Source organism: Sylvia atricapilla, chromosome 3 (assembly GCF_009819655.1).
Source record: "Sylvia atricapilla isolate bSylAtr1 chromosome 3, bSylAtr1.pri, whole genome shotgun sequence".
Classification (NCBI taxonomy): Eukaryota; Metazoa; Chordata; class Aves; order Passeriformes; family Sylviidae; genus Sylvia; species Sylvia atricapilla.
The window spans coordinates 52897205-52924955 of record NC_089142.1 but is presented as its reverse complement, the minus strand read 5'-3'; the positions used below and the strand labels follow the sequence as shown (position 1 = coordinate 52924955).

Sequence of the window (27751 nt, the reverse complement as noted above, 5' to 3'; positions counted from 1 at the left end):
ATACTGGCAGCCAGAACACATTTCCTCTGAATTCTGTTAGAAAGAGCATCAACAGGCTGAAAAATCTCACCAGGGGTGCAGAGTTTTATGCAGTCTCCTAGCATCTTTAGCACGACAGAAATCAGCCACAACAACCACAAATGGCTCCTTGTCATTCCAGAGAGTTTTGTAAATAAACTGAAAAATTCTTTTTGTGGAGAGAGAAGGGAAATTGACTTTTTTTCCACATACTATGGAGCGCCACCAACATTCAAGGATCTAGGAAGTTTAACCAGTATAGGAACCAAAGAGGATGCTTGAAAAAAATGCCTTAAACACTCTGGTAATGATGGTGAAGGTAAGACCAGGTCATGCAATACCTTCTCACATCGAGTTCTAAATCCTATAAGTAAATAAATAAAAAATTATTACCTTTAGAGTCAGCTATAGTTGTTTCCCAATACCCAGCCTTCAAGACTATTCATTATGAATTTTTTCTAAAATGTAACCTCAATTACATAAGCTCCATCTTATTGTCTAGAAAAAAAAGCTGTTATAGAAAGGTAAGTAATTGATTGATTAAAAGTAGTAACCTACTAATTGTAGTAACCTAATAATTCTGTGACCGGCTCTGTTATGACAGTCATCAGATTCAGCTACTTGCAAATAAAGCATCTGTCCTCAGAAAAAAAAAAAAAAAAAGTGGTGTGACTTTTGGAAAGAAATTGTATTTGATGCACATTTAGACAATACTTTAATATTCTAGTCCTGCCAGCTGCTGTCGTGAAGATCCCCAGTTGATTTTATACTCGTCATATGGACACAGACACTGTCCCTATGATTCCCTTGACTCTCCAATCTCTTCCCTACAAGAGATGCATGTTTCTACTGAGTAAAGAAGCAAAAATACATAGTGTACAGGCTCATTCTTTGAAATGTGTGGTCTTTCTGCTTGAGAGTTAACTTTCCATTGCCTATTTTTGTGTTTCTAACAAAGGTTATGAATGCTTAGGCTATCCTGGTGGTAGCAGGGTCTGTACTCCCCACACCTCATTTGCTTTTCCTGGTTTGTTCTCCTAACATACTGGAGACTTTTATTGTTGCATATTACACAGATGCTCGTGTATTTCCAATCTGTATAAGGATCACTCAGCTCATACTGTCAACATTACACAACTACAGTAGCATTTGCAAGTTTCTCATTTCCCACAGGGTCTTTTGAGACCAGAGTTTTTCTCTCAAAGTTTTGTTTCAGAAACCACAGAAAGAACAGCAGGATGTAACAGATTTTACTTTCCATGCTGGGGACTAGGGAGAAGGGTTTAGACAGCAAAAGCCTGTAATCCCATGTTGAAACTATGATTTTCTACTACCATGTTTACAGCATTAAAAAACTAATAAGCCCAACAGCAAGCCAGCCCACTGCCTTGGCGGTGCTCAGATGTGCCTTTGGTCAATTATTTAATATCCTCTCAATTTAATGTATTTTCCTAAGTGAACTGATCAAAAGTTTGTACTGAATGAAATTATTTTTTTCTGTGTAATGATTAAATTCATACCATACTGAAGCTAACTGGAAGCCCCAAGTATATTGTTTGCAGTGGGACTGTTCTAGACTGACACCTGCAAACATTGAAATGGAGCATGTCTCTTTAAGTTCAAGACTCACATCAAGATTTCAAGTCATAGTATAGGTATTAAGGAATATCTTAATTCCAGTGCTGGAAAAATCTCTATAAATTGTGTTCTACAATTTGTAACAAGAAAAAACTCTGATCTTACATTTTCACGAATAAAAAAGACTAACTTCTCCAGGCTGACTGGACCATCCATCTGCCAGTGACACAAAATACTGTCCAAAATTCTAAATTGAAATTAATGATTGAAATACTAGTTCTAGTGACCACTTCTCTGCTGCAGTGCTATGTAGCGACACTCAGCAAATGATGATCCAACTGTTTTCACCTTTCCCTCATGTCACTGGGAGCCATGCTAGTCTAAAAGAGAAAGAAGACAAAAGTTTCTGACTTCAAAACATGAACAGCATGAAGCGAAATCAAATTCAGCTCTGGTGAAAAACAGACAAGAGTCATCATCACCAGTCAGCTTGAACTCACTGACAAACGTCCTGGGCCTCTAAATCAATGCTAAATCTCCTGTGAAGAAAATGGGGTGACATTAATTTGTTAATCAACATCAGTGTAGTCCATGGTTTGGAGCATAAGTATCTGATTTTTAGAGGGCAGTGTGATTGGATGGCCTGTTTAGATTGGGATTAAGTAATGGGATGGGTGAGATTTAAGTTGGCATCCAGTTCCTGAGAAACTGACTCAGTTCAACAGCTCTGTGTGCCTGGATTTTCTAGTGAAGTAACTATGAATGGCACGTAGCTAGGGCTTGCTTTATCACCCCTTCTGCGTGCTGCCTTCCCTTTGAAGTCTGAGTCTTTCCCTTCCCAACCTGCTTCACTGCTGCACACACTGACCCACATGAAAGAAATTTAGTGCTCGCTACAAGCATCATTCACTTCCCCAAAACCATAATGCATCTGACATCACTGCAGTGACACACAGCAGGCAGTTCACTGTTCAGCTACAGCTGTGCTACAAAGTATTTGAGCTGAATTATTGGGGTGCTGGTGACAAAATCAAGGCTATCATCCATTTTGTGCTAAAAGCAGAAAAACGGTTCATTTTCTATGTGGTGATAAACCACCACTTCCCTGAGAATTCGCACACCAATCAGGTCAGTTGATTGGAAGAGAAAATGAATTAAAATTTCTGTTTGGTTTTTGGTTTTTTGTTTTTGGTTTTTTTGGGTTTTTTTTTTAAATGGATGTAGTATCTGTAATAGTATGTTGGTTATCCCAAATCCAATTAACAGTATAATGCTGACACTTCAAACTTGGTCAAAATATTTGACAAAGTATTTCTATTTTTGAGGAGTATCATAGTCTAATGGAATTTTATTCCATTAATAATTGTCTGAGTGGTTTTAATTTAAAATAGCAATGGCAACATTGTAAAGGTGATAAGGAATTATAAGATTTAGAATTTCAATTTAAAAGCAAAAAGAAATTCAATAGTAAAAAAAATAAACTGAGGCCACCTATTGACAATATTAGGTAAAGAAAAACAAAACCTCATAGCCCAATAATTATATATAAAATCAAGAATTAAATGTCTAGGAAACTATAGGTTAGTGTTATGAGTCTTATTAGCCATTCTATAGTAAGAGCTGCAAATTTAATGGTTTTGAAGCCATTTCAGTGTTTCGGTACCATAGCAAAAAAAATGAAAAAAGTCTAATTTGTCTTTAAAATTTGTCTCTAGCCTAAACAGAAAAAAACCCCTCACATTTGGAAAGATGAATGGGCAAACTATGAACTATAATTTTTAAAGATGACTTTTTTTGTCTGATGCATTATTTAATATCACAGATGCACGTCAAAAGTGACATCTGACGCTTTTTATGCACAATTGAAGAACTGGTCATAAAAATATACTTTTGTTTTTCATGGTAAGAATGGAAGGAGTCACATAATTTAGGCTGGATCAGATCAGCATCCTGAGGGTGCATATACAACATTGTTCTGCACATTCAAGTACAAATTTGTAAGACACATCTTCCTGGCCGAGTTCTTGCACAAAAAATGATCCATTTACTATTTTGTGGCCTAAGAAAGCTGCTTTTTCAGGTGTTGGGTGCCTTAGCCAGCTTGCAAAATATTCTTAGCACTTTGCAACATGCTCTGTTGAAGAACATTTTACTAATAACTCCAGTAATGAGGAAGAGAAGACTGTTTGGTTGTGTTTTGTCACGCTATAACTTAATTAAGTCATGCTGATGTAGAATGAACAATAGAAATAGAACCCATTACTGTAAATAGAACTGCCTAATATAAGTTATACCAACAATCAGTTAGGCTTCAGTGAAAACCCAGCATCCCCTAGATATTAGAAAAACATGAAATCACAGCAGTTATTTTTAAAGCATCCAAGATGATGACTATTTGGCAGCTCAGCTGGTGGCTAGTGGCTTGCCACCACGTTGAGCTGCCATGAGACAGGGCTTGGATGTGAGATGACCACACCACCACCACTCAAAATGCTGGGCTGCTGCAAGAAAATTGTGCTAAAAATGGCACAAATAGATGCCAAAATGGAACAAGCAAAAGGAAAGACTGAGCTGTGCCCTAGAATGAAAATATCCTCCTCTACTGGCTCCTTGACCTCCTGGACTTGCACAGAACAAGTCAAGCCATTTGTCTCACAGAGGTAGCTACCCCAAGTACCCAACAAGCATATGCTCCTGGTGACAGCAATCAAAATCCTATGTGAAGGGATCCAGTCCTGGGTGGAATGATAGACCCAGTTATCAACTTGTAATCTGGAGACCACCAGAGCTCTTCATGATGCTAGAAACCAGGAAAAATTATTGTGATGGTGTCAGTTTTGCACCTCCAAAGCAAAAATATACACAGTCCAGCACACATGAAAAAGAATCCATGTGGAAAAGGGTAAAAGGTATAGGTTAACTTTCAGCATCTGGTTACTTCATCTTTCCCTAGCGGTACCACTGAGTTATGTGCCTTCGAAAAAAGTTTGGGGTTCTTGGGTCTGAAGGTTGATGAAGTTGGCTCATTAAGGTCCCTTTTTAGCATTGTAAAGTACTAAAATCTACTTTTTCAAATCTAGGGTGTCCAGTGAGAAAACTAATCTCCTGCTTCATTCCTGTGTATATACTGTTGTTTTCAGAATGGCTGCAGAAAATGGAGGTGGTCAGAGGTCTGAAAATGAAGTTATTTGTTCAGGAGTCCAATCAAACAATTGCTACTTCACTTCTATAGCCAAACTTAGAAATTTTGGCTTTGTCATCTTTGAGCTTAATTTTTTTTCATCAGCAAAGGAGAAAGAGTACCTATCTCTTAGGATTGTGAGGTGTTTAATTCATGGATATTTACACTATGTCCTCAGCTTTGGCTGAAATTTCTGGCTTCTTTGCACATGCAAGCCTTCATAAGAGAGTCTGTTCCTGGCATCACATTAAACCTTGCTTTATAGAGGGTTCTCTCATATACATCAGATTGTTATGGGCACAACTACTGAGTCATGGGTGCAAGTGTGGTAACAATTTATTGTAGCTATTCACACAACATTTCCATGCACAGATTTCAAAGGTGGACTGAGACAAGTTGAGAAGCCAGTTCTTTTAACTTTCTGATTTCTGCTCTGTGACTGAAGAGATTAGATTATTGGAAAACATGCTATTAGCACTGGCTTGCAGCCAAAGGGTCTGCTATGGATTCTGCAAGGGGTGCTGTATTCACTGTAAATTAAGGAAAAGAGCTGGGTAAGTTACTCCAGTGAGGAATGTTCCCTTTGGGAATTGTCCACAGCAAACGAGAGCTGTGGTTGGTGAGCAAAGAGCAACAAGGAGAAGAAAAATAACAAAAAAGGTCAGAAATTTCAGGGAAATAAAAGGCTCTTTTTCTCCTCTACACTAAGTTAACAAGCTTTAAAGTTTCTTGATCCCTTTTATGCTACTTCCTGCCTACCCAGACCAAACTGGAAAAAAAGCCCCCCATACTATTACCATGTAAGCCCATGATTAAATTCCTCCCCATTTGAAAAAGCACATCAGCATATGGTTACCTACACACATATGTTACAGACCCCTTGACTTCAATTAGACTTAAATACCTGATTAAAATTAAGGACTCGTTCTTGAATGGAGGCTCTTGTGCTTAGTACAGACACTTATCTTTCTGAATTAGGCAAAAGCCTAACTCCTAACATACTAACTTTGAAAATAATGCCTTGAACTTCTCAGTAATTAGCTAATTCAAAGTTTAAACATTTCTATTTTTTAGCTTCTCAATAGTTTTGGATAATTTTGTACTGGTGAAAAAAAAATCAAATATTTTTGACATAATGACCACATTTTCATGGTGTTCCAGAGAGCAAAACAATTATTATTTCTCCTTATTTTTAGAAGATTGGAAAAAATATTCTCTTCCCTAATACTGCAGAGAAAAGCATAGCTCTGTGAATTCAAAGGACTTATGAAAGGCTTCTAGAACTCCTTATTAACTTTTTAAAATTAATGTTCATGCATTTTAAATCATTGCCATTATATTTGGGAGTAAGATTCCTGCAGTGCTTGGAGTCAGCAGCCCTCTTCCTTTGTGTCTCAGCAAGAGACTCAACAAAGATAATAATTTCAGTCCTTTTTTAATATAAAGGTGTTTGACTTTTAGTTTACTGAATAGTTTCATAAGGAGCTACTAAGCTATATCCTTATAGGAAGGCAAACAGATTGCTTTGATTTCAGTAAGACTCAAACCAGTGTCCTATAAAAGGAGAGACTCAAAGCCTGTTCATTAATCTCTAAAGTATCTTTTTCAGCTTAAATCTGCTGTTTGCCTTATAATACTTTCCATACCAACATCATATGTAACACTCCATATGGAAAAAAGCCAGCACCACAAAGGTGTTTTCACAGAAAATTAGAAAGAGATGTTCAAAGGCAAGCTAAATAAAAAGGAGGACAAATGATCAGGGAAAACATTTACAAAGTTTATCATGTACATGGAAAAAAGAGAATAATTAATGCAAACTATTGTGATTGCAACCCTCCTTAAAACCCCTGAGAAAATGATATAATCACATAGCAACAGCATCAGTAAGACTCCAAATATATGTGCAGTTCTGTAGGACTTTTCACCTTGTGGTCCTCAAAGCAGTTTTTGGCAATCAAATGAGATGCAGCTCCGCGATGTAAGTAAATGCTTTTGGGGCCTTATTACCTTTAACAACACATGTTTGGAGAAGAATGGGAAATGCACTGCCTGTCTGATGCCTGCTATAACCAGTCTGAGCTGAGACATTTGGGGAATCTCTCAGGTTGAAGCTGTGACTCTTGCCAGCAAATCCAGATTGGTCTTATTCTGCTTTGTATTGCAAGGAGGAGGCACAGCCATCCCAAAGCCCATACCAAAGCAGTGGCTCAGTAGCAGGGATTAAGAAGGGACAGTGCATCACCTCACAGTGACTTTCCCACCTATGAAGATCTCTAAGCTTTGAAGTGTCTTGTTCCTTCATAATGCTTGAGAGCTGCTGGTGGCAGGCAGGGCACAGCAATGAGGGAAATTGGGATGTCCTCATGTCTTCACTTGCAGAGGGAACACAGTTTCTTGGTCACAACATAGGGACAGTGCTGTCTTAGTCCCTGCCCCAATTCTCTCGTAACAACTTTGTAAGCAAAGAACATGAATATTTATCACCAAAAGGCTTTCACTGGCATAGAACAGGTCTGAGCTGAGACATGCTGGGGCCTCAGTCAAGCCTGCTCTTAAACAAAAAAGAGCATAGTAAAGTCTCTAACTGGCATAGGGGACTGTTTTCTCCAAAACCAGCCTTGTCTGAGCACACTTCTCAACAGCAGTTCTTTGTGTAGGCAGTAAAACAAAACAAAACAACCCCCCCAAAAAAACCCAACCAAAAACAAACAAACAAACAAACCCCCCCAAAACTCAAAAAAACCAAAACAACCCCCCCAAAAAAACAAAACAAAAAAAACTCCAAAGCCAAAAACCCACCACACACCAGTCTGTAACAAAACATTGCCCCTAAAATATCTATGTGATAATGATATCTACCATTGGAAGTAAAGATAGAACCGATCCATGGTTGAAAACAGGCATCAGTGAGATTTGAAAGCCCTGGTAGATAAAATCATTGCAGCAGTCTCAGGGAGGCAGTATAATCTCAGTCACACGTATATTTCAAAATCAGAGGTGAGATATCTTTTTAAAAGCACGCTGTACCTTAGCCATAAATTATTGTGCCTGGGAAAGGAATCATTGACTAGATTAAACAGTTTATGCCGGGCACCTTCTAACATCCCTTGCCACTGTGGCCCTGTCTAGGGACACATGCTGGCAAGGTAGCCTTTTGTTAGTATTTTGCCTTAAGACAGTATCAGCAATATCACAGTTTTCTTACTCACAGTGGGTTGTGTTATGCTTATCAATCTAATTCTAATGATTTAAAAAATGGAGTTATAGTGGATAAAAGCAAATAAAAGTGCCGTATTTTAATATAAGGTAATGAGCCAATATTTTCTTTGGGATTTGAGAACCACTTGTTTCACAGAGGATTTCAGAAAATAAATAAACTTTAATTTCTTTATAACAAACTCTACGTTGTTGCCTTATGAAGAAAATTGGAATTTTATGTCTGTCTGGTAAGGCTTCTATGTAGCATATCTGCTGAATGAGGCATCAGTGTAAGTAAGCAGATAGTAGGAGATTTGTTGATTTTACCATTATATATTTGTGCAAGATGGAGTATGGGAGAATATCAAGATAGTATCCTTTTGATTTCACGTAATTTTCTCTTGCTGTGTCTTAGCTGTGTCTTAGCTACTTGTCTAATCCACTAGTTTACTAATCTTCCTCTTTCTTGAAGAGACCACTGAGTCTGCCCCTCTACAGCTTTTCTAGAGCATGAGTATCTCTTCTGCTTGGCCTTCTTAAACTCCTACTTATGCACACACAGAAGTACAGAAGAGGATAAACTGCCTTCCCTGCTGTGACACAGAAGCCTCCGATTCCATGAGTCACCATCATCAGAGATGGGAGTACCAACCAAGTCAGCACGTTCCTGCTCAGTAGCTCATACCTAACCCTCCCAGTTGTCCAGGTTGCTTTTATTGATTTCTCCAGCTACAATCTAAAGTCACTTACAGAAAATGGTGACTAATTTTGAAAGGTTGGATATGACTATGAAGCTGAGTTGAAAGGATGAGCACAGACTGATGTCTAGGATAACCCAGAAACCATATCCAGACATTTTATTTAAGATGAGGGGACAAGAAATGAGAAGCAGACTGGTAGATTCAAAAATTAGATGTGATGCTAAGAGGTCTACCTTATGTGCATCATTTGCGAGTACCAGATATTTCCACCCTGGGAAAACATCATAAGTGGTCTGGATAAGCTCCCAGCCTTTTTCTTTCAGGACTTAACCTGTTCAAGGTGGACACTGGAGTCAAATGTTGTATCCAATTTTTACCCCTTCTGTATTTGAACTAGGACATTCTACTCACTGATAACTGACAATAAATAAAGTAACTAAAATTTTAAAAATCTCTATCACCAACCTCTGTCATGATAGAGAAGTCTGCTATGGTATGCACCACATAGACATATACCAGCTCTTCACTGTGTTCCTAGAATATCATTTATTTTTTAAGCAAAGAATTTGGCTAACATGTAGATGTGTTTATTGATCTTCATACATCTCAGTTGCAAAACCAGCATTTTTTATTCTCAAAATTATGTCCACTGGAAAGAGACTTCTGCTAGAATTACTTTTTAAGTATTTCATAATAAGCTCCAGAACAGTATTAGTGTTCATCCTTTCTCTGCTACTAATATCCTACTGCACTGAGAACATTTAAGATATTGGATAAACAGGCTAATTTTGGAATGCAATAAAAGTTAAAAAAAATCCACCAGACCAATGCTTGTCTTTTCTCCTGTAACACATGACAATTCATGATACATTTTGAGGTGGAAGGGGACTTAGTGGTTTGGGGTTGGGTTTTTGGGGGGCAGGGGAGAGGTTATATTTTTGGGGCAGACCAGAGAAAAGCAAAGATTTCTGAATCTGATCTTGTGGATCATTTAAAAGACTTTGGTCAGGGTAAGGCACTCTGCCCATTGCTGTCTGGAAGATTTGCAAGCATGGTACACACTCTACAGAATGTTATCTCTGAGCTGATATTTGTAATGATAACACACTGATGCTCAAATTACACTGTGTTCTGGTTGCTGCCTTCTGTCTTGCCCTTTCTTACAAGCAATCTAGAGGCAGAACTTTCATACTCATTTGTAAAGAGCCTATAGCTGGAAACATTAATAAGAGCTATCACTTAGGAGCAGTTACTTACACTTTGTTTAATCTCTAATGGTTTCTTCTAAACATTTACAGTAGAACAGTTGTCAGACCAAATGCTGGACATTACTGGCAACTTTCCAGCAGTCAAAAAGGAAGGAGAGAGGAGAGGAGAGGAGAGGAGAGGAGAGGAGAGGAGAGGAGAGGAGAGGAGAGGAGAGGAGAGGAGAGGAGAGGAGAGGAGAGGAGAGGAGAGGAGAGGAGAGGAGAGGAGGAGAGGAGAGGAGAGGAGAGGAGAGGAGAGGAGAGGAGAGGAGAGGAGAGGAGAGGAGAGGAGAGGAGAGGATGAGGAGAGGAGAGGAGGAGAGGAGAGGAGAGGAGAGGAGAGGAGAGGAGAGGAGGAGGAGAGGAGAGGAGAGGAGAGGAGAGGAGAGGAGAGGAGAGGACCCACTTTTTGCATCCTTCTGTGGGGTTTTAGTGAGACAGGTTCTGCATTGAGTAGCTTGGTGGCACTGAGCAAGAATGGTCCAGAGGACTGTGTACACCCTAGCATCAAGTTGTGCTTTGGTCATGTAAAACTGCCTCTATTCTTGATTATCTTGGGGAAAATGACTGTTTGACTGTTTGCTTTGCAGACATTGAAGTAAATAAACTGCATGAAAGGCCAGTGGCTACTACAAGAGGTCGAGGAGCTCCAAATTGCTTGGGGGTGTCAGCATAGCACCTGCTGTGCTTGGACAATCTCTTGGCTGGTAGATTTGAACCTGCAGTATCTCCCTGTTGTTGTGCCCCCCTGACACAGGTTGATATTGACTTTAAAATAAATAAAGCTAATACTGTGAAAGAAAGCCCTTGGTGGGCCTCATCCCTTCAGCCCCTGAAGTTACCTTGGCTCTGGTGAGAGCAGGGTGTATGGTGTGAAGCAGGTGTGGAGGAGGAACAAGAGAATGGGCAGCAGTAGGAGCCTATGGCTACTGGGAGGGACCTATGTGCCAGCAGCTGCTGGCTAGCAGATCACCCACCAGGCTGTCCAGCTGCGTCTAACAAGTGGGGTCTTGGGCAGGCAGGAGAGGATAAAGCAGCATCGCTGCTTTACAGTTGGCAGAAGTGCTGGTACGTGGGAGGGGGGCCCGAGACACGAGGCACTTGTGTGTCTCACTATCCCCCACTGTGACACAGCAGGTCTGTACTTACACAAAAAGGCACCAGAGATTGTTGTCTTTCTTTGGAAAAATTTCCATTGACTTTAAAATGAGAGCCTTGCATGAATAAGAACCTATGAATTTACCCAGATATTTAAGTTTTCTGTAGCATTTGCTATTGTAAAGGCCTGTCCTAATTTTGAAATATGTGTGTGTCTCTTGTGTGTGTGTGTGTGTGTATGAACGCATGTGTGAGAGGGAGAGAACTCTCACTGCCTACAACTGTTCTGCCAAGATAAACTTCAGAGCATTTTATAAATTAACTCTGCTCTATGTGTTTATTTTTCTTTTGGAGATTCTAAAAAGAGACTGTTCAACCCATCTTATTAGGGGCAGCACATTTTTTTAAAGAGAAAAATAAGTTTCGACTCTGCACTGGAAAGTATTTGCTATTTTCAGCGAAAAGTATTCTTTCCTTCTGACCTGGCATATTAGATAAGATTTATGTTTCTGACCTGACATTAGGTAGTTAAGATTTATTCTTCTATATTAACTTTACTGAGCTTGCAAGCTATTCATTTACAGCATAGGGAATATATTTATGGCAGAAGCAAAGAAAGTTCACTACAAAGTAGTAAAATATGTTATTAGGAGTGTCCTGTAGACTGATGAAAATTTTGAGTACCCTTGCAGCTGGCTCCCTTCTGACTCTTTTTTCTTTCTTTGTTATTTCAACTTTAAAACTTGAATTTGAAGTCAGTTTCAATGGCAAATAACTTAAAAGGGTCCAGATGATTCTAATATATCCACATACATGTACATACATTTATGCTGTGATTGAGAGGTGTGGGGAAGGGGATAACAAGTGACTTGAATTCTCTCCGTGTTCTGCTGGCAATGACCCAGGCATAAGTAACATTGGACCTCACTTTCCTGCCAATATAAATCAGGAGGAACTCCACTGGGGTATAAAGCTGGTGTGTGAGTGAGCGCTGAATCAGATCTGGAGCTTTTCTCTATCCAAAGGTGTGGACCCAGGCAATCTGTTAATGTCCAATTGACTTTAAGAGGGGAACCGCAGACTATGATGGAAACCTGGAAGCACTTCAAGACTCTATAGGCAGAAGGTTGGAAAGCTAGAGGCCTCCTATTGAAATCAGTGGCAAAACCTCCTATTAACTTCAGTAGGAAAGGAATCAGGCCCTAGAAATGTCTGGAAGCCAGAGAATTGCATGGCTCAAGAAAAAGGTAATAGGAGCTGATGACTTGCACCAATAAATCACCAATGCAAACCTGGCCATGCTTGATTTAGACTCAAAATTGCTTTCATCTGATGTTTGTTTGAAATGTTTTCATTGTAAAACCTTAAAGAAGAACTGGCAGCTGAGAGAGCTGTCTGAACACGAGGCCGACGGCTGGACAGGGTGTGGTACCTCCTCTGCCCCTGCGTCATCGGAGCGAGTCCATCTTAAAGAGAACAAGAAGCACTGGCCTGCCTGTAGAGACAGCAGTGCTTGCACTCTGCTGTGAACCAGAGAATTTTTATTTCAGAAACTGTCAGACTAAGTCTGTAAATCCACTTAGACTGAATATATTGGGGAAGGGGGATTATGGCTCCACAGCAAGCCAAGAGGAGGAGGAGAAATTTCCATTTGTGGACATTGTTCAGCTCCTGTCACAAGAGAGAATAAAGATGTGCAGAGCTTTGAAGAATTAAATGTGTTGGAGAAAGGCATAGGGAAAGTTGGGACCATCAGGCATTACAAGAGCTGGGAAATGCTTATAGAGTGCAATGAGCAGAGCTAAACGTTGTAGTTCAGCTGAGGAACTCTGCTGCCCATCTTGTGTGACACAACACAGCTGAGGAGGAGGATTCTACTTCTGAACAATTTGTAAGTTATACTGAGTCAAGGCCAACTGCCCTGCCACACAGCTTGACTACCCCTGGTAAGACGGTGAGGAGAAGCACAACATTGAGAGGGGGGATTTCCTCCTCCCTCAATATTTTTGCAAGTTGTGTGGTTTTCTCCGCTGGTCTCTGAAGGAGAGAGCAGTAGATAGACTGGATGCATAGTTTGGTATCTGTGCTTGGTCAAACAGCCATAGACATGTTTGATGCCAGCTGATGCATTCAGAATAGCCCACCATTTTACAAGCTCCACACTTCATATTCTTGTATTTGATGGACCTCAGGGCTATGTTCTCTGTTAGTCTGTGCAAATCTTCCCATCCTTTCTTATATCTGACATAAGCTCCAAGGATTCACATCTTTCTGTATATGTAGAGACTCATGGCTTGTTTTTACAATCTCTCTCTGTAAATCAAGTTGTTCACTGATTCTTTCCTCTCACCAAGAAACCCACTGCTACCATCAAGTCATCACACCACAGCCCAAGAGCATCCTTTCTCTTTCCACCATTTCTCCCCAAAACCCTGGTGTCAGCAACATAAGTTGCAATAATTTGTAATTGAAAGGGAAAATGATGTTGAGACATCAAAAGGGAAAATTATGTTAAGGAAGAAATTTGGTTGTAGATACAAACAAGAGAGTAAAGGCAAGAGACCACCAAAAACATGTTCCTGTGGGGTGACACTAAAGAAAAGCAGAAATTGCTAAGACACTGAGAAAATAAATATTTTAAAAAGTTGATTTGACAAAAGGCACATTATTGTACCTCCTGTGTGTTGGATGTATGATCACATGTGAATTCTGGTTCAGATTCAATGCATTCACCTGCTAGTTGTCATTTCCAATAGGCTTGGGCTGGATCCATGTGTTGAATGGATTACGAGAAGGACATGGATCATACATGTATTAAATCTGGCAGGCTAATGGAGCTGATCTAGACTTATTACTTCCTCTACCACTTGCCACTTAAAAAAACACAACATTTTGTGTCTATTTCTGTGCTTACTTATTTCCTAGTCTGGTCTAGTCTGGTCATTCCGTGAATTACTTCAGGCACTACTTTGAGACACAGTGCTCAGGTTCAATATCTGTAGCAAGAGAGGGAAGGCGAAGAAGGAAAACGCTCAGAAATACACAGTGCCGGCAGGGTGAATAAGTGCAGCATGGGGAAAGCCATAAAAATATCTCTCCTACACTTGTAAGTGGCAAATTGCAGCTGTTCTCTGACAAAAGACAGGAATACCCTCATGTCCTGTACCAGCAACTCACAAAGAGAATTGCATTTCTGCTCCTTTTCTTGGTGATTGGCAACAAAAAAACTCCCACTTATCATGTTTTTTTAGTAGCCTGTATAAACATTTAGGCTGGATTCTGTGCACATGCAAATTTTATGCTGGCAGGGCTCTGGGAGATATTTGCCTCATGACATGAGCTGTAACTAGAAGCAGAATCAGTCCCTTAACCTTTGTGACATGTTTATTCTGCCAAAACCATCTCCCACTAAAAACGATGCAGAGGCTCTAATTGAAACCCTAGGGTTAATATGGCATGTGCTTCATGATCATGACATTCTGTTTGCTGATATAAGAGAGGAATATTGTCTTTCCTTGCACATGCACAGATGTACCCATATGCACAACCCCAGGAACATTAGCAGCAGTTCTGCTGCATTGTCACAGTGGCAAGGAAAGACTCTTTGCACTGGCACCATCAATTTTCCCTGCCCAGAGCATTACCTCTGGAGCATCATCTTCCTTCCAAGTGGCTAAGTAAAATTCCCAGCATAGTGATACAGGTCATTTGAAAAGCAAGAAAGGTCTCAGAACCAAAAAAGGAAAGGTCCATATAATTTTCTGGTACAGTTTAAAGCATGCTAAGCTCATCAGAAAGAAAAGAGGGTTCCCCAACAAGCTTCCCCAGTCAATTTTTTTGTTGTTCTTTAATTTGGCATTTTGTTTAACCCACATAAAACTAATTTTTTGTTTTCCATGACCAAAAAGAAGATAAGAACAGTGGGAGAAGAGATGAAGTTTTCAGACAAACCAAAGAACTTCCCGTGGAGTCAAAAACCTCTATCTGAGGTTGTCAACATAAATTTCACCTATATTTTAAGACAATCTCTAAGTGAAAATACTTTAATTTTTGCTTGTGTTAATGTGAACTTTTGTGTATGTATGGGAATGCGTATATACAGACATAGATATTAATGTGTAGGGGAGAAGGGGGAGATGACAATGCATGAGCATGAGTTTTTCCAGTTCTAGGACAACAGCTGTAGGCTCAGAGTTTTCCAGGGAATTAACTATATAAGCCAGAGAATGTTTCTGTGGACGTCAAGGGAGATGGAAAATTCTACTTTTGAATAAGCTCTCTTATATGCAGTATTGCAATTTCTGTGACTGATCTCTTTTGAACAAGATGTGTCCAAGGTCTCTGTATACATCCAGATGAAAAACACAGGCCCTTTTTCCTGTTCCCAGAAGTAACCACAGCGAATCATGGAATCAGACTAGAAGGTTCAACCAGCAAGTTTCATAAATGAATAACTTACTTTTCAAGAAATTGTGCAAGGCATCAGAAACGATTATGGATTGACTTTCATAATGTTTGGTGGTCTTTTAGTGGTAGCTATGGTTAGAATCCTCCTCTCTCACATAATCAAGAAAGTAAGGAAATGCAAGAGAAGGCTACCCTTTTGATTAATCTATTTTATCTCGACTCAGGTGTGATTTCTCCTGAGGGAGAAATTAACTTCTCTGCTCACTGGGTAGCTAGAAATTATGTGATTTCAGAAAGAGGTGAATAGCAGCCTGTCCTCATCTTGAAAGGGTACAGTTCACAGTTTCCTTTGTGGCCGGCCAGATCCTGGCAGCAAGTAGTCAGATTCCCCAACTCTGATCACTCCCCAGTCAGTGCTTCTAACCTCTATAAAGCTTGGGAAGACTTGTGTTTAGCAGAGTATCCAGGCACAATATGTAGATTCCTCATAAATGAAAGCCTGTTAGGAACTTCCTCAATAATTTTCATATTCGTAGAGTGATCGACACCACACAACCATAACGTATGTGTCACTGCTTGTTATATATACTGAACTCAAAGTTAGTAATGTGGCAGCTTACTTATTCTAAGACATATGTTTGAAGGAAGCTGGGGCTTTGAAGCAGGATTAGTATCTTAGTTAATTACTCAGATGAAAGAACCTTATAGCCATGGAGGAGAATAAGCACTTTTGAATCGTATTGATTTTGTAGGTTTTAGCAAAAATAAATTATGCCAATGGAGAAAAAATGCAATATTTTTATCGACAAGCTGTCTTGGGGACTTGTTTTTTATGTTTATCTGTTCGTCAAAATGACTTTGGTCTATTCTTCAGAAATAATAGATGACCTAAGCAGTGATGAGGATACCCTTTTGCTGCCAGTCACTTGAAATTGAATCCTACTGGCAGATTTTTACACATCTGAAACTTCTCCTCAACTGGTAGCTTAAAAAACACATTTAAATACATTTAAATAATTTCATTCTTCAAGTCAGGGCCTTGATCCTAAAAACACTTGTCTAGGACATGGCATAGCTTATAAATCCCACACTTTCACACAGAATTCTACTTTCCCTTTTAATACGCCCTCAACTCTGAAACTTGTCAATTGCCTAACTTTTCATAAAACACAAGAGACAAATGTGTGATTTCATTTTGGACTGCAAAACAGAAACTGCTTTGGTTTCTTTTCTGTGGGTTGTTTTTTGGTTTTGGTTTTGTTTTTTTCAAAACACAAAATCATGTCATTTATTTGCCTTCCAGGCCTTCAGGATCTTGTCTATTACACATCAGCAGCCAGTGTGCCCAGCACAAGACAGTCTCATTTCAGCTGATTATTTTTAGTTCTGTGTTATACTAAAACTTTCTGGAATCCTCATCCATCCCCATGTGTTTGTGAAGTACTTGCACTTAACATCTTCTGACTCCCGTGTTGAACAAATAGCCTTTGCTCCCACTTTTCTGTTTTGGAGGGCTAGTTTTTCACTTGGCAATGACATCAAGTAAAATAACACCAGCAACTCATTATTCAGTGGCATAGAAAAAAGTGAAATTAATTATGAACATTCTAGGAAAAGGAAACAAGGTTATGAAACACTTGCCGACATTGGTTTGTGTAATCTTCATGAATAAGCAACTCAATAATGCTGGGCAAGTGTGCGTGGGAGGCTCACTCTGGAGAAACTGGCTGTTTTCCTCTCTCTGACCAGTTGAGCTGTTATGATAAAAAATGTTGTTGCTAAAGAAACCTGTAATAAATCCTAATGGGAGTATTGCATGTGCTGATAACATACATAAACTTTGTAAACATATTAAAGTGTCAGGTTTTAGTAGCTCTGGTTCATGTGGATATTCGTAAAAGTTTTTCAAGGAATGCAATGGAAATCTTGTTCCACCAGCTGGTTGCTTCTATGATTCTGGTTCACGTGAGAACCTTGTCTTCCTTCCCCTTGAAACAAAGCCCTCACCCTGAAGGGAAGCTGAATTTCAAGCCCTATCTCTGCTGTGACTTTCCATGAAAACACTATCACCTGTGAAACTGTGTACCCAAGGAATTATTTGGGGAGAAGTGGGGCAGATGAGCTGGTGCTTGGTAGAGGATTTATGCTGTTCTGAACATCCTGCTTTGTGTCATGATGTACTCCAGTGACATCTCCATCAAAGTACAGCTGGCAGCTCTGAGCAAGATATTTCAGTTGCCTTTTAGTAGGTGAGAAGGGTTGGGTGCCTACAAAAGGGACAAAATCCAGCACGCTGAACAAAGGAGTGTTAACCTGGCCTGATGAGGTCAGAAACTGTATCAAATCCTGGATTTCCAGGGAATTTAGGTGTCCTGGCACTGCACTACACAGCACTGCAAACCAGTACATTCTTTAACAAAAGAAAAAAGAATTCACTCTTTTCTTCTGAAACACACCAAGAAGGGAGCAGCAGCCTTGCTGCCCCTTAAGATATCCAAAAGCTTAGCTGCTAAAACTATTTGGCCAGGAACTGAAAATCTAAGCTAAAATAATTCTTCCATATAGCATGACTCTAGCCTATCTGTATTGATATGCTCTAATAAACTGGGTTTTTTCACCTGGATTTGCATGTAATCTCAGATTGCTGATCACACCAATTTTAGTTTGCACGGGAAAGGCAAGGACTTGAGGGATGTGTATGGAGTAGGAATGCATGTGACTTTCTTCCAATGCCAGTAAGCAATCATCTGCAATATTGTATGGTCTGTGTGGAGGAACTTGGTATTGATATATTTATTGTTTGTCGCTATTTATTCACTGCATTTTTTTAACACAGGGTTTCTTTAAGAGAAAATCTCAAAGTCTCTGCATGAAGGGACCTGAGCTCAGATAGATGCTCAATGCCAGTAAGATGAAACACCACGTTAGAAATGACAGAGCATCTGAGAAATGTCCATGTTTCAAGGGTGAGGTGAAAATTAGGCATTATTGAAGGTGAGGGACTCATATTTAAATCCTGTCCCAGACACACCTTAGGTACCCTGTGTCCTGTCCTTGGAAGTGAGCCTCTCTGTGTTTGCCCTTGCACTTTACAGGAAGCCACAGGAATCACACATCGTTACTATCCCAACATCTATCAATGACCTCCTGTGTCATTTTACAGTGCCCAAAAATTTTCTTCACCCTGCAGAAAATATTAAATGTCTGAAATCCCATCTAAGACCTTGCAATTTTAAACACAAAACCTGTCAGGATGTAATACTGACACACATTAAGAAGTTTGAAAGGATAAAGTTTATAGCAGCACTACGAGAACTTGGTGTAAACCTGTGGTTTGAGGTTTTACTTTTATTTAAAAGTACTACTATAAGCATTCCTTTATGTTCTTCCTCCCAATTATCCTGTTGTGTGGAGCCAAAATATCAATGCAAGGCTGAGGTGCTGCTTCAAGCTGGCAGGAGCTCAGTGCCACTGGCACAGCCAAAGGCTTTCCTGGTTCAGGTCTGGTCCCCATAGGTGAGTTCTTGCCTAGGAGCACTGGAGCAAAATGTGTTTTGTGGCTCCTTCACTTCAGTGACTGCTATGTTTGATCACAGGAGTATCATTAACTAACATTTAATAATAAATAAAATAACTAAAATTTAATAACACTAGCATTTTTAAATGCAGGGTCGATAGGTCATAATCTAGAAACTGAAGTGCACAAAAATGTTTATTAGCCAGCTGTCACACAACCATATTACAATTGTTCCTTAAGTAGCATTGCTCATCGCACTGCTCTGTACTAGCAACAAAAATAAGGTTAAAGTACTCATTAATAAAATCTGTTAGATTTTATTATGACAAAACATCTAATTGTAATCATTCTGCCGTCGCCAACTCTCATCTTTTTTCTTTTTTTTTTTTTTTTTTTTTTTTTTTTTAGAGCCATAGCACGTTTTGCAGTTTTGCATGAATAAATGTTCTCTGAGTACTTTTTTCTGAAACGTTGTTTGTGGTAATAGCAGACAGACAGCCTTTTGTATAAAAACATACATGGTTTCAGCTGCCTTTTGTCATCTGATAAGATTGCTTTGTTCAGAATTATTTCGGTAAAAAAATTGGCAAAGTGATTTTGAGTAGTTCAGACTCCAAAATTAGAAGTGAGACAAAAATTTTTTTATATAAGGTTTTATATCTCTTCCACCAAGCTTTTGCAACTTCTAATTTAATTTCAAGCAAAAGGGACAATTCACCATGGGGAAAAAAATCCTTCTTAAGAACATCCATAATTTTAATGGAGGAGTGTTGCTAGTAGTCACTGTCTATAAATGATTGAGTATGAAATGACAGACAGCCTGTTAATGTTAGCGATAAAGTGCAGTGGTCAAGCCAGCACACTTGCTTGGCAAACCAGAAGGCAAAATGAGCATGCTAAGCAAGAGAAAATAAGTCTGCTTTTTGAGTTCTAGCTCAGATTTTATCAGGTATAACTTCCATTGTCTCTAGTGAAAAATTTATAGCAAGAAGAAACAGCAGAATGGGGATTGGCAAAGGCTTGGTACACTAAGGGCAAAGCTCAAAAGAAGAAATTAGTCTCAGTTAACTTGTTTGGCTTCAGTTTACTCAATAGGTGGAAGTAGTAAAATAGTTGTACTTTTCATATGATTAAGAAAGAGACTGCCTCCAAAGCAGCTTAAGTATCACAGTTTTGAAAGGTAAGAGGCATTGTTTTATCCTCTTTAGGAGCTGTACATATTTGAATCATGCAATTTTCCAAGAATTTTAGTATGGGATTTCTTCCAAACTCAGAACGTATCCTGAGATCTTGCAGAAAAAGCGCATTCCAGCTCCAGCACAGTCCATAGGACTTTCTCCACTGAAAGCAAAGAGGGCAGGTTCAAGCTCTAAAACTATCTCACTAATAACAGAAATATTTTATTCTTTCTGTAGAGAGAAATAGGACTTTTCACGTATTTTCAGGTATACCATCCTACATAAATGTCTGAGAAGTTGTGGTAATATGTGTATTTAAAGTGTAACGTGAATTTTATACAATATAAGAAATGTTTTCAGCATGTCATAGGAAAAAAATTAAATTATCACCCTTTCAGATGTCAGGTATGAAATGCGCACTGGTCAGTAACGTCCTTTAGTCTCCTGGGATAACAACACTTATTGTTCCACACATGCTGGTAGATCAGGCACAGATTTACATACATATAGAGTTATTTAAAAAAAAAAAGCAAACAAAAAACACAAGCAGTCTATACCTCTCATGCTTCTAATGCTTTCAGCGATTAGTAGTGATTTTCTGGTATTTAATTTTTTAAGATATCACTACAATGAAATATGTTCACAGTTTATGACAACATGATGGAACAGCTTCTGCTTTCAGTGACTGCAATGGGAATTTTACCATCTATTTTTACATAGATTCTTATCCAAAAATTGAGAAACATAGCTTCACTGAAAAAAAAAAAAAAAAAAGAAAAAAAAAAAAAAAAGAAAGGGCACACTTGTCACCAGCAAAGTATTTACCCTCACAGCGCTAATATGAAAACATCACAGAAAAAAATTATCAGCAGCATACAAACACCTTTTGAAAGAGAGGTAACAGTAATTCAATCCTGACCAAGGGGTGCTGCTTGGTGGTTGCTTGCTTGGCTAACTTCTGCTTTAAACTGTTGCACTGAGATACAAACTTATTTCTATTTTTAAAAATCGGTAGCAACATCTATATTACATACAAACTCTGTAGTGCTGACATCTGTGACATGCCAACCCTAGACATGTAGATATCAAGAATATATATATAGGTGATGAACTATTAAAAGTATTGCTTCTACAATGAAGTGTTATCTTAACTAATAATGTAATTCCCTTTTTCTTGCTGATATTCTACCTCCATGTGAAATACACTCTGCACAAGAATATTAAAAGGCTGAAGATGTAATTTTACCAGTTGGTGTTTTATCAGTATTTTCCTGGTTGGTTTTTTTTTAATATATATTAATTAATATAGCTATGCTTGCAAATGGGCTGTTACACATCTCCCTAATTTTGATTTTGTAAGTAGTTGAATGCAAACCAAGCCAGAGATACAGAGTGTTTGCAGACTGGAGCCCTTCACCAGTAATTGTGACCAGAAGCAGATGCTGGAAGACCTGCAGTCTCACATCAGCAGAGAAATGGACAGAAGAACAATGGAAGGCAGGCAAGAAGGCAGGCAGGAGGGAAGGAAGGAAGGAAGGAAGGAAGGAAGGAAGGAAGGAAGGAAGGAAGGAAGGAAGGAAGGAAAGAAGGAAGGAAGGAAGGAAAGAAGGAAGGAAGGAAGGAAGGAAGGAAGGAAGGAAGGAAGGAAGGAAGGAAGGAAGGAAGGAAGGAAGGAAGGAAGGAAGGAAGGAAGGAAGGAAGGAAGGAAGGAAGGAAGGAAGGAAGGAAGGAAGGAAGGAAGGAAGGAAGGAAGGAAGGAAGGAAGGAAGGAAGGAAGGAAGGAAGGAAGGAAGGAAGGAAGGAAGGAAGGAAGGAAGGAAGGAAGGAAGGAAGGAAGGAAGGAAGGAAGGAAGGAAGGAAGGAAGGAAGGAAGGAAGGAAGGAAGGAAGGAAGGAAGGAAGGAAGGAAGGAAGGAAGGAAGGAAGGAAGGAAGGAAGGAAGGAAGACCAAGTATCCTGGCCATGCCATTATAGTGAAAGGCAGGAGGCAGTTTGATGGGCTACCAATAATCATGGGAGCTCTACATCCAAATTGCATTTCCATAAAGTCATACAGATTATTTTACTTACAAATGTAGGAGTGTGGTAGAAATACAGAATTTTCTATCACTTTGATTATTCTAGATTTCCAAATTTAGTCCATGGCTCACTGCTAGTCCACAGGGTTGTGGCAAATGGTCTGCCGGTCACTCACAGATCCGCGGCAAGTAATACTTTATTTCTGTCTGTTAGAAGGTCAGTGAGAGACGTACAGAACTGTCAGCAGTAAGTTTTGGGGGTTGGAAGTGGCCTTCAGACCCAAAATATTTTGAAGTTATTGACTTGATCCTCTTTATTTTCTAAGCAAACTGCAATCACTGGCCAATACACAGAAATTCTTATTTATTGGCACGCTAGTCTATACTCAGCTGCATATTACTCTGTCTTGTAAGACTCAAACAAGCAACTTTGTTAATTGCTTAATTACTCTTATCAGAATAAAATCACAAATTTCTCTGCTAATGGTATGTTCGCTTTTTAACTTTTATTGATCATGTTCTATGTCTAATTCTGGACCCAATCATCTGTCTGCACTCTGTTGACTTCAGGGGAGTTTTATCTCTCCATAGCCAACTATATCTTTACTACTGATCATGGGACAGAAATTTAAGATTCCCCAACTAGAAAATTCCGTAGGAGTCAGAAGAGCAAAAAGATTACAAACTAGACATTTCTCATACTAAGGATTACTTTGGCAATAGGTACAAAATAAGTAATGCTTCAGGACCAGATCATTCTGATAGGGTAATCTAACATAAGAACTTCAATTTATACCAGCTGAATGTCTGGCATGGCCTATTCTGAATTAGTTCAGGTTTTATAATTTCTTTATGTAAAAATATGTAAGTCTACAATATAATACATGGGATGGAAGACTCTGATAATAAGCAAAACAAAATAACATGGTCTCCCTGACTGCTTGATGGGAAGTTATTTGTACTATATTTAAAATAAGTAAGTTAAAGAGAAATTTAAAAACATTTCCCTAGAAATGTGCTTATGATTTATGATTAAAGGAGACTATCTCAGCAAAAGAAACAGAAATCCAGGGAAAGTCTTCCACACAGTAGATGAGTTTGACAGGTGTCTTCTTTATCTGCACACGGTAATTTATTTCAAGTTGCAGTTTTCACTAACAGCGATTCATACGTTTTTTAAGCCAAAGTGATTAGTGCAAGTGGTCGTAACCACTTTTATAACAACTTTCATAAACACTCACTCTCTAAATTTTTGCTTCAATTCAAGTAAACACTATTTATATCAAATCATGCTTTACAACCAGCTGGATATGAGGACCTCGGCCAGTAGACGATGCATACCACGTCCAGGTGAGGTGTTCTGAAAGGCTTTTTGCCCTCAATGCCAAAAAACCGCGCCAGATTTTCATTCTGACCCTCTAGCTGTGGTTTTACAGCCACTTCTTCCGCTCTGAATTTATCTTAGCTCTTGCATTTTAACCATAAAACTTTGAGCGAGCGCTGAGTACCTTCTCCAGGGTGTACCGACCAGCCGAACGCTCGCGGCCAACACTTCCGTCTCTGTTTCCCGAAAGTTACCCCGCTGTGCAGGTTGTCTGAGGACGAACGAGGTGGGACGGCGCTCTCCGGGAGGGCACACCGCGTCTGCCCCGACGCTTCCAAGCGCCGGCTGCCCTGCGCCCAGCGCTGCCAGCGGCCGCGGGCAGGAGGCAGCCCTCCCTTCTCCCGCCGGGAGTGGGGCAGCTCCCGGGCCGTGCCGGGCCGTGCCGGGAGCCGAGCACCTGCAGCCCGGGGCTGCCCGCCGCGGCGCGGGACAGCAGAGGTCGCCGCCGGCCCGGCGCTGGCCCGGCGCGCCGCGCACCAGGTGCCGGAGCGAGCCCGGGAGGAGGCGGCCCCGCTCCGCCACCCTCGCCCCCGGAGCCGTCCTGCCCCCCGAGCCCTGCCGTGCCCCCAGCCCGCGGCCGAGCCTCCGCCGCGCCCGTCGGGGTACCCCTACGGCTGGGGCTGGGGGGCAGCCGCAGCTTGCCAGGGGTTAAAGGAGTGGGTGGGAAGTGATGGAGGCTGCGGAGCCCTCCCTTGCCAAGGATAATAAATCGGATGCCCTGACATGTTTTACTTAGCCCTTAGTGCTCCCTCGCTGCGAGGCCGTGGGGATCGGAGGGCTGGAGACCCGGTCTCTCTCGTCCTCAGCTTCGCTTTAGGGGCACTTTAGGTGAATCAAACCTTGTTTGCAGGAGGCAAACCATACAAAGGAGGCTTTCAAGGGCCAGCCGTGCCAAGCAGGGCAAGGGAGCGAAGGCTGAGCAGGAGAAAATTAAACTAATAGTACCTCCCCTCCCTGAGGAAGTAACTCAGTTACTTCTTGCTGATGAAATGCAGGCTGCTGTGTTTTATGACATTTCCTCGGTGTCTGCAGCTGTCAGGGAGAGCGGACAGGCATGAGCAGCCCCTCCGCGGTAGGTGCGCAGGAAATGCCTCCTCCCCAGAAACAGCGGCGGGTCCGATTCAGGCGGGGTGCCGAGGCCGGGTCAGGGGCACGTCCTGGCGGCCTCTGCTGCCGCATCCCGCCTCATCCACGGCTCCTTGCGGCAGGGTCACGGCAGAGCTCCGGCCGGCGGCACGGCAGGAGGTGTCACCGCGGATTCGAGCCCACGCCGCACCCCGACACCGGAGCCAGAGACCGCCCGACCGTGGCAGCGCCCCGCGACCTGGACAGCGACTTCCCAAGGGGGCGACTCGCTGCTACCTCCCTATTCTTTCCTCCCCGATGACGGGGGACTCTTCTCTCTAACCCTCACGAGGGGCAGGGAGCTTCTTCCAGCCCCTCGCCCCCCGGGCCGCCGCCTGCCTCCTGCCTCTGCCCTGGACCCGGGCGGAAACGGACCGCGGCCGGATAAATCCGTTAAATTAAAAAATTCAGGGACCACAGTCCCAGGACGGTGGCAATGGGTGACTAGTGGCCAGCAGAGGCTGAAAGCCAGCGGGCTGGACAGAGCCGAGACACCCCAGTCCCCCTCCGCATCGCCGGGCGCCAGGCTTAGCCTATAGCGATATTCTGTATTGCCCGTAACTGGGAGGAAGGGAGCTTCTCGACCGGGATGGAGAAAGGCGCTTAGGGCATGCCGGCAGAAAAGTTACCTGTCCTGTCACCGCCCTTTCCCTTCAGAAAGAGGAAAAACCTAAGGAAAGACGTTCCCTTTTACTAGGCATTAAAATGTAAAGCACCAGACGCAGGTCTTCCCAGAGCCCGCGATGCTCATCCCGGTTAGGTGAGAAAGAGAAGCAGAGAGAGGTCAAAAATCGCCTTCATCCCTCCAATTGAATGAAACTGCCTGCAAATCCGCTCGGCCGCGCCGCCGACGCGGGATTTAGTTCCCAGCGCACTCGCCCGGGCACCGGGGACACGGAACCCCCCGGACAGGTGAACAGCACAACGAGAGGAAGCAGAAGTTATCAAAGTATAAATCTCTTCGCACTTACTTCTTCCCTGTCGCCGTACCCTGGAGGCGTGCTGGCTGCCAATGTATTCCATAAAGTTCAAAGTGATAAAAAACCAAGAAATCAGTCGCAATTGCATAGTAACCCTTTGAGAGTTCGACTTCTCCTTTTCGTCCTTTTTTTCTTTCCTTAAAAAAAGAAATAATAAACCGGGGTGGTAGGCGGCAAGGGATGAACAGAGCAGCAGAAATACCTGCACTGAAATCCAAAGCTAGGCTTGGCCGGCTTGATAGCTTTTGCCTTTTTTTTTTTTCTCTTTTTTTTTTCTTCCTTTTTTTTTTTTTTTTTTCCTCTCTCTTCCCTTCCCCTTCGCTTTTCCTATTGCACTTTCCAGCAATCTGCCCCGCTACCTGCCGCAAACCTCAGAGGGCAGTCAGCAGCGGAGAGGAGCCGAGCAGCCGCCGCCGGGGTCCATGCCGGGCCGGCGGCCGGCAGCATGTTGTGAGGGTGCCGGGGTGCGTGCGGCTGTGCGCGCCCGTGTGTGCGCCGGGCGGGCGAGGTGCCGACAGGACGGATGGATGGATGGCGGTGGGAGAGGAGTGTGCGAGGGCGGGAGCGGCGGGGGGGCAGAGGGAGGACCCAGCCCCGCCGCCGCCGATCCGGAGCAGCCGCGCTCTGCGCCGCGGGCACCGCCAGCCGCGGGGCGCAGGTGGGCCGGGCCCCCCCGGCTCTCCCGCCCGCCGACCAGGAGCCCCCGGGCTTCATGCGGGAGCTGCTCCTGAGCGGGGCCCCGGGGGAGAGGCCCGGGGCGGGGCTGGCCGGGCCGGGAGGAGGCGAGCCCCAGCGCCCCGGCACGGCGGGAGGAGGCTCCCCGCTCCCGGCCGAGCCCCCGTCTGCGCATCGGCTCCCGAGCATCCTCCGGCAGCGGGGCCCGCGGGCGGCCGGGCTCTGCAGCCCCGCTGGCAGCCCCCTCCCGCAGGTCTCCGCTCGCCTCCCCTCCGCCGCCGGCCTTCCCGGGGTCACGGCGGAGATGCCGCTGCCCCCCGCGCCCCGGCCCCTCCGTGGGGAGGGGCGCCCCCAGTCGTCGGGGGGACGGGGCGGGGTGCTCAGCCCCTTCCCTGCTGAGGGGGACACACGCAGCATCCTCTTTTCCCCGAATTTGCCCCTTACATCCCGGCTCGCAGTGGAGGTGGGGAGATGGGTGTGGGGCGCTGTGCGGGGAGGGTCTCCAGCCTCTCGGGATTTTCTCCGTTGTGGTCTTTCCCCGCTGGGCAGGGGTTTTCCGGCCTGGCTTTTGCGGCGGGACGGGACAGAGCAAACCTGCGTGTCCTGCCGGGGCCAGGGACCGTCCCCACGGCCTGCTGGCGGCAGGCGAGACACGGGGCTGGCCCCGGGCTGGGGTCGAGCGAAGCCGTGAGCCCGGGGGTGAACACGGCCGCCTCCCGCCCTTGCCTCCGGGACCCTCAGCAGAGCGCCGGCAGCAAGGGCACAGCTCAGCTGAGGCCGCCTGTTTGACAGAAGGGTATCGCCTTTCTTTTCTCCGGCAAGGGTTTCCTTTTGGGGTGAAGGGGAAGGCTACAACGGTGAGGTTGATTCAAGGTAAAACTGGCGACTTCACTGAGTCCTTTCTTGCTTGCCTTCTTATCTCGGTGCCTATCGCTGGGATGAGAGAGTGAGCCGTGTTAAACCGGCGCTGATCGCATCAGGAACCTCAATGGTGTGAGGAGCGGCTACTCTTGTTTGTAACTGTTTTCCCCACTCTCTCCCCCCGCCGCTGTCCCTCTCAGAGCTGTTAAATATCGGCACCATAAAATGTGGGGGATTTAAAGGTCTGTGGGAGGCTCCCTTTGAAAAGGACTCTGGGGAAAGTCTTTCTAATCCAGGATACTTGAGCCGGATGGGGTGGGATTGCCAGAGAGGCATAAAATAAAAATCATTCAGCAGACAAAACTAGGGGCTACCCTGACACGTAGAAAGTGCATTTGTCTCGATGTTTTGTTTCGTTGGAGATTGAAATTTCTTGTGTGCTGGTGTGTGCGTATAAATAGCTGAGCAAGCTACATGAGTGGCATAAATAAACAAGGCAGTGAAGAAAGGATGGGATATGTATGTGAGCCAACCTGCAGCTAGCCAGCCGACTCACTCGAGCAGCATTAGCACCAGTGGGCAG

General features: G+C 42.7%; 1 protein-coding gene across 1 annotated transcript in view; it reads right to left on the bottom strand.

The window, feature by feature from the left end:
- RSPO3 (R-spondin 3) overlaps positions 1-25946 on the bottom strand; it is a 58822-nt gene extending 32876 nt beyond the window's left edge. The window contains exon 1 of the mRNA XM_066315347.1: positions 25624-25946. Within this exon, the coding sequence (XP_066171444.1) occupies positions 25624-25720 (97 nt within the window). The 5' untranslated portion in view covers positions 25721-25946. The remainder of the gene's footprint in view (positions 1-25623) is intronic.
- Between the last annotated feature and the right edge of the window lie 1805 nt (positions 25947-27751).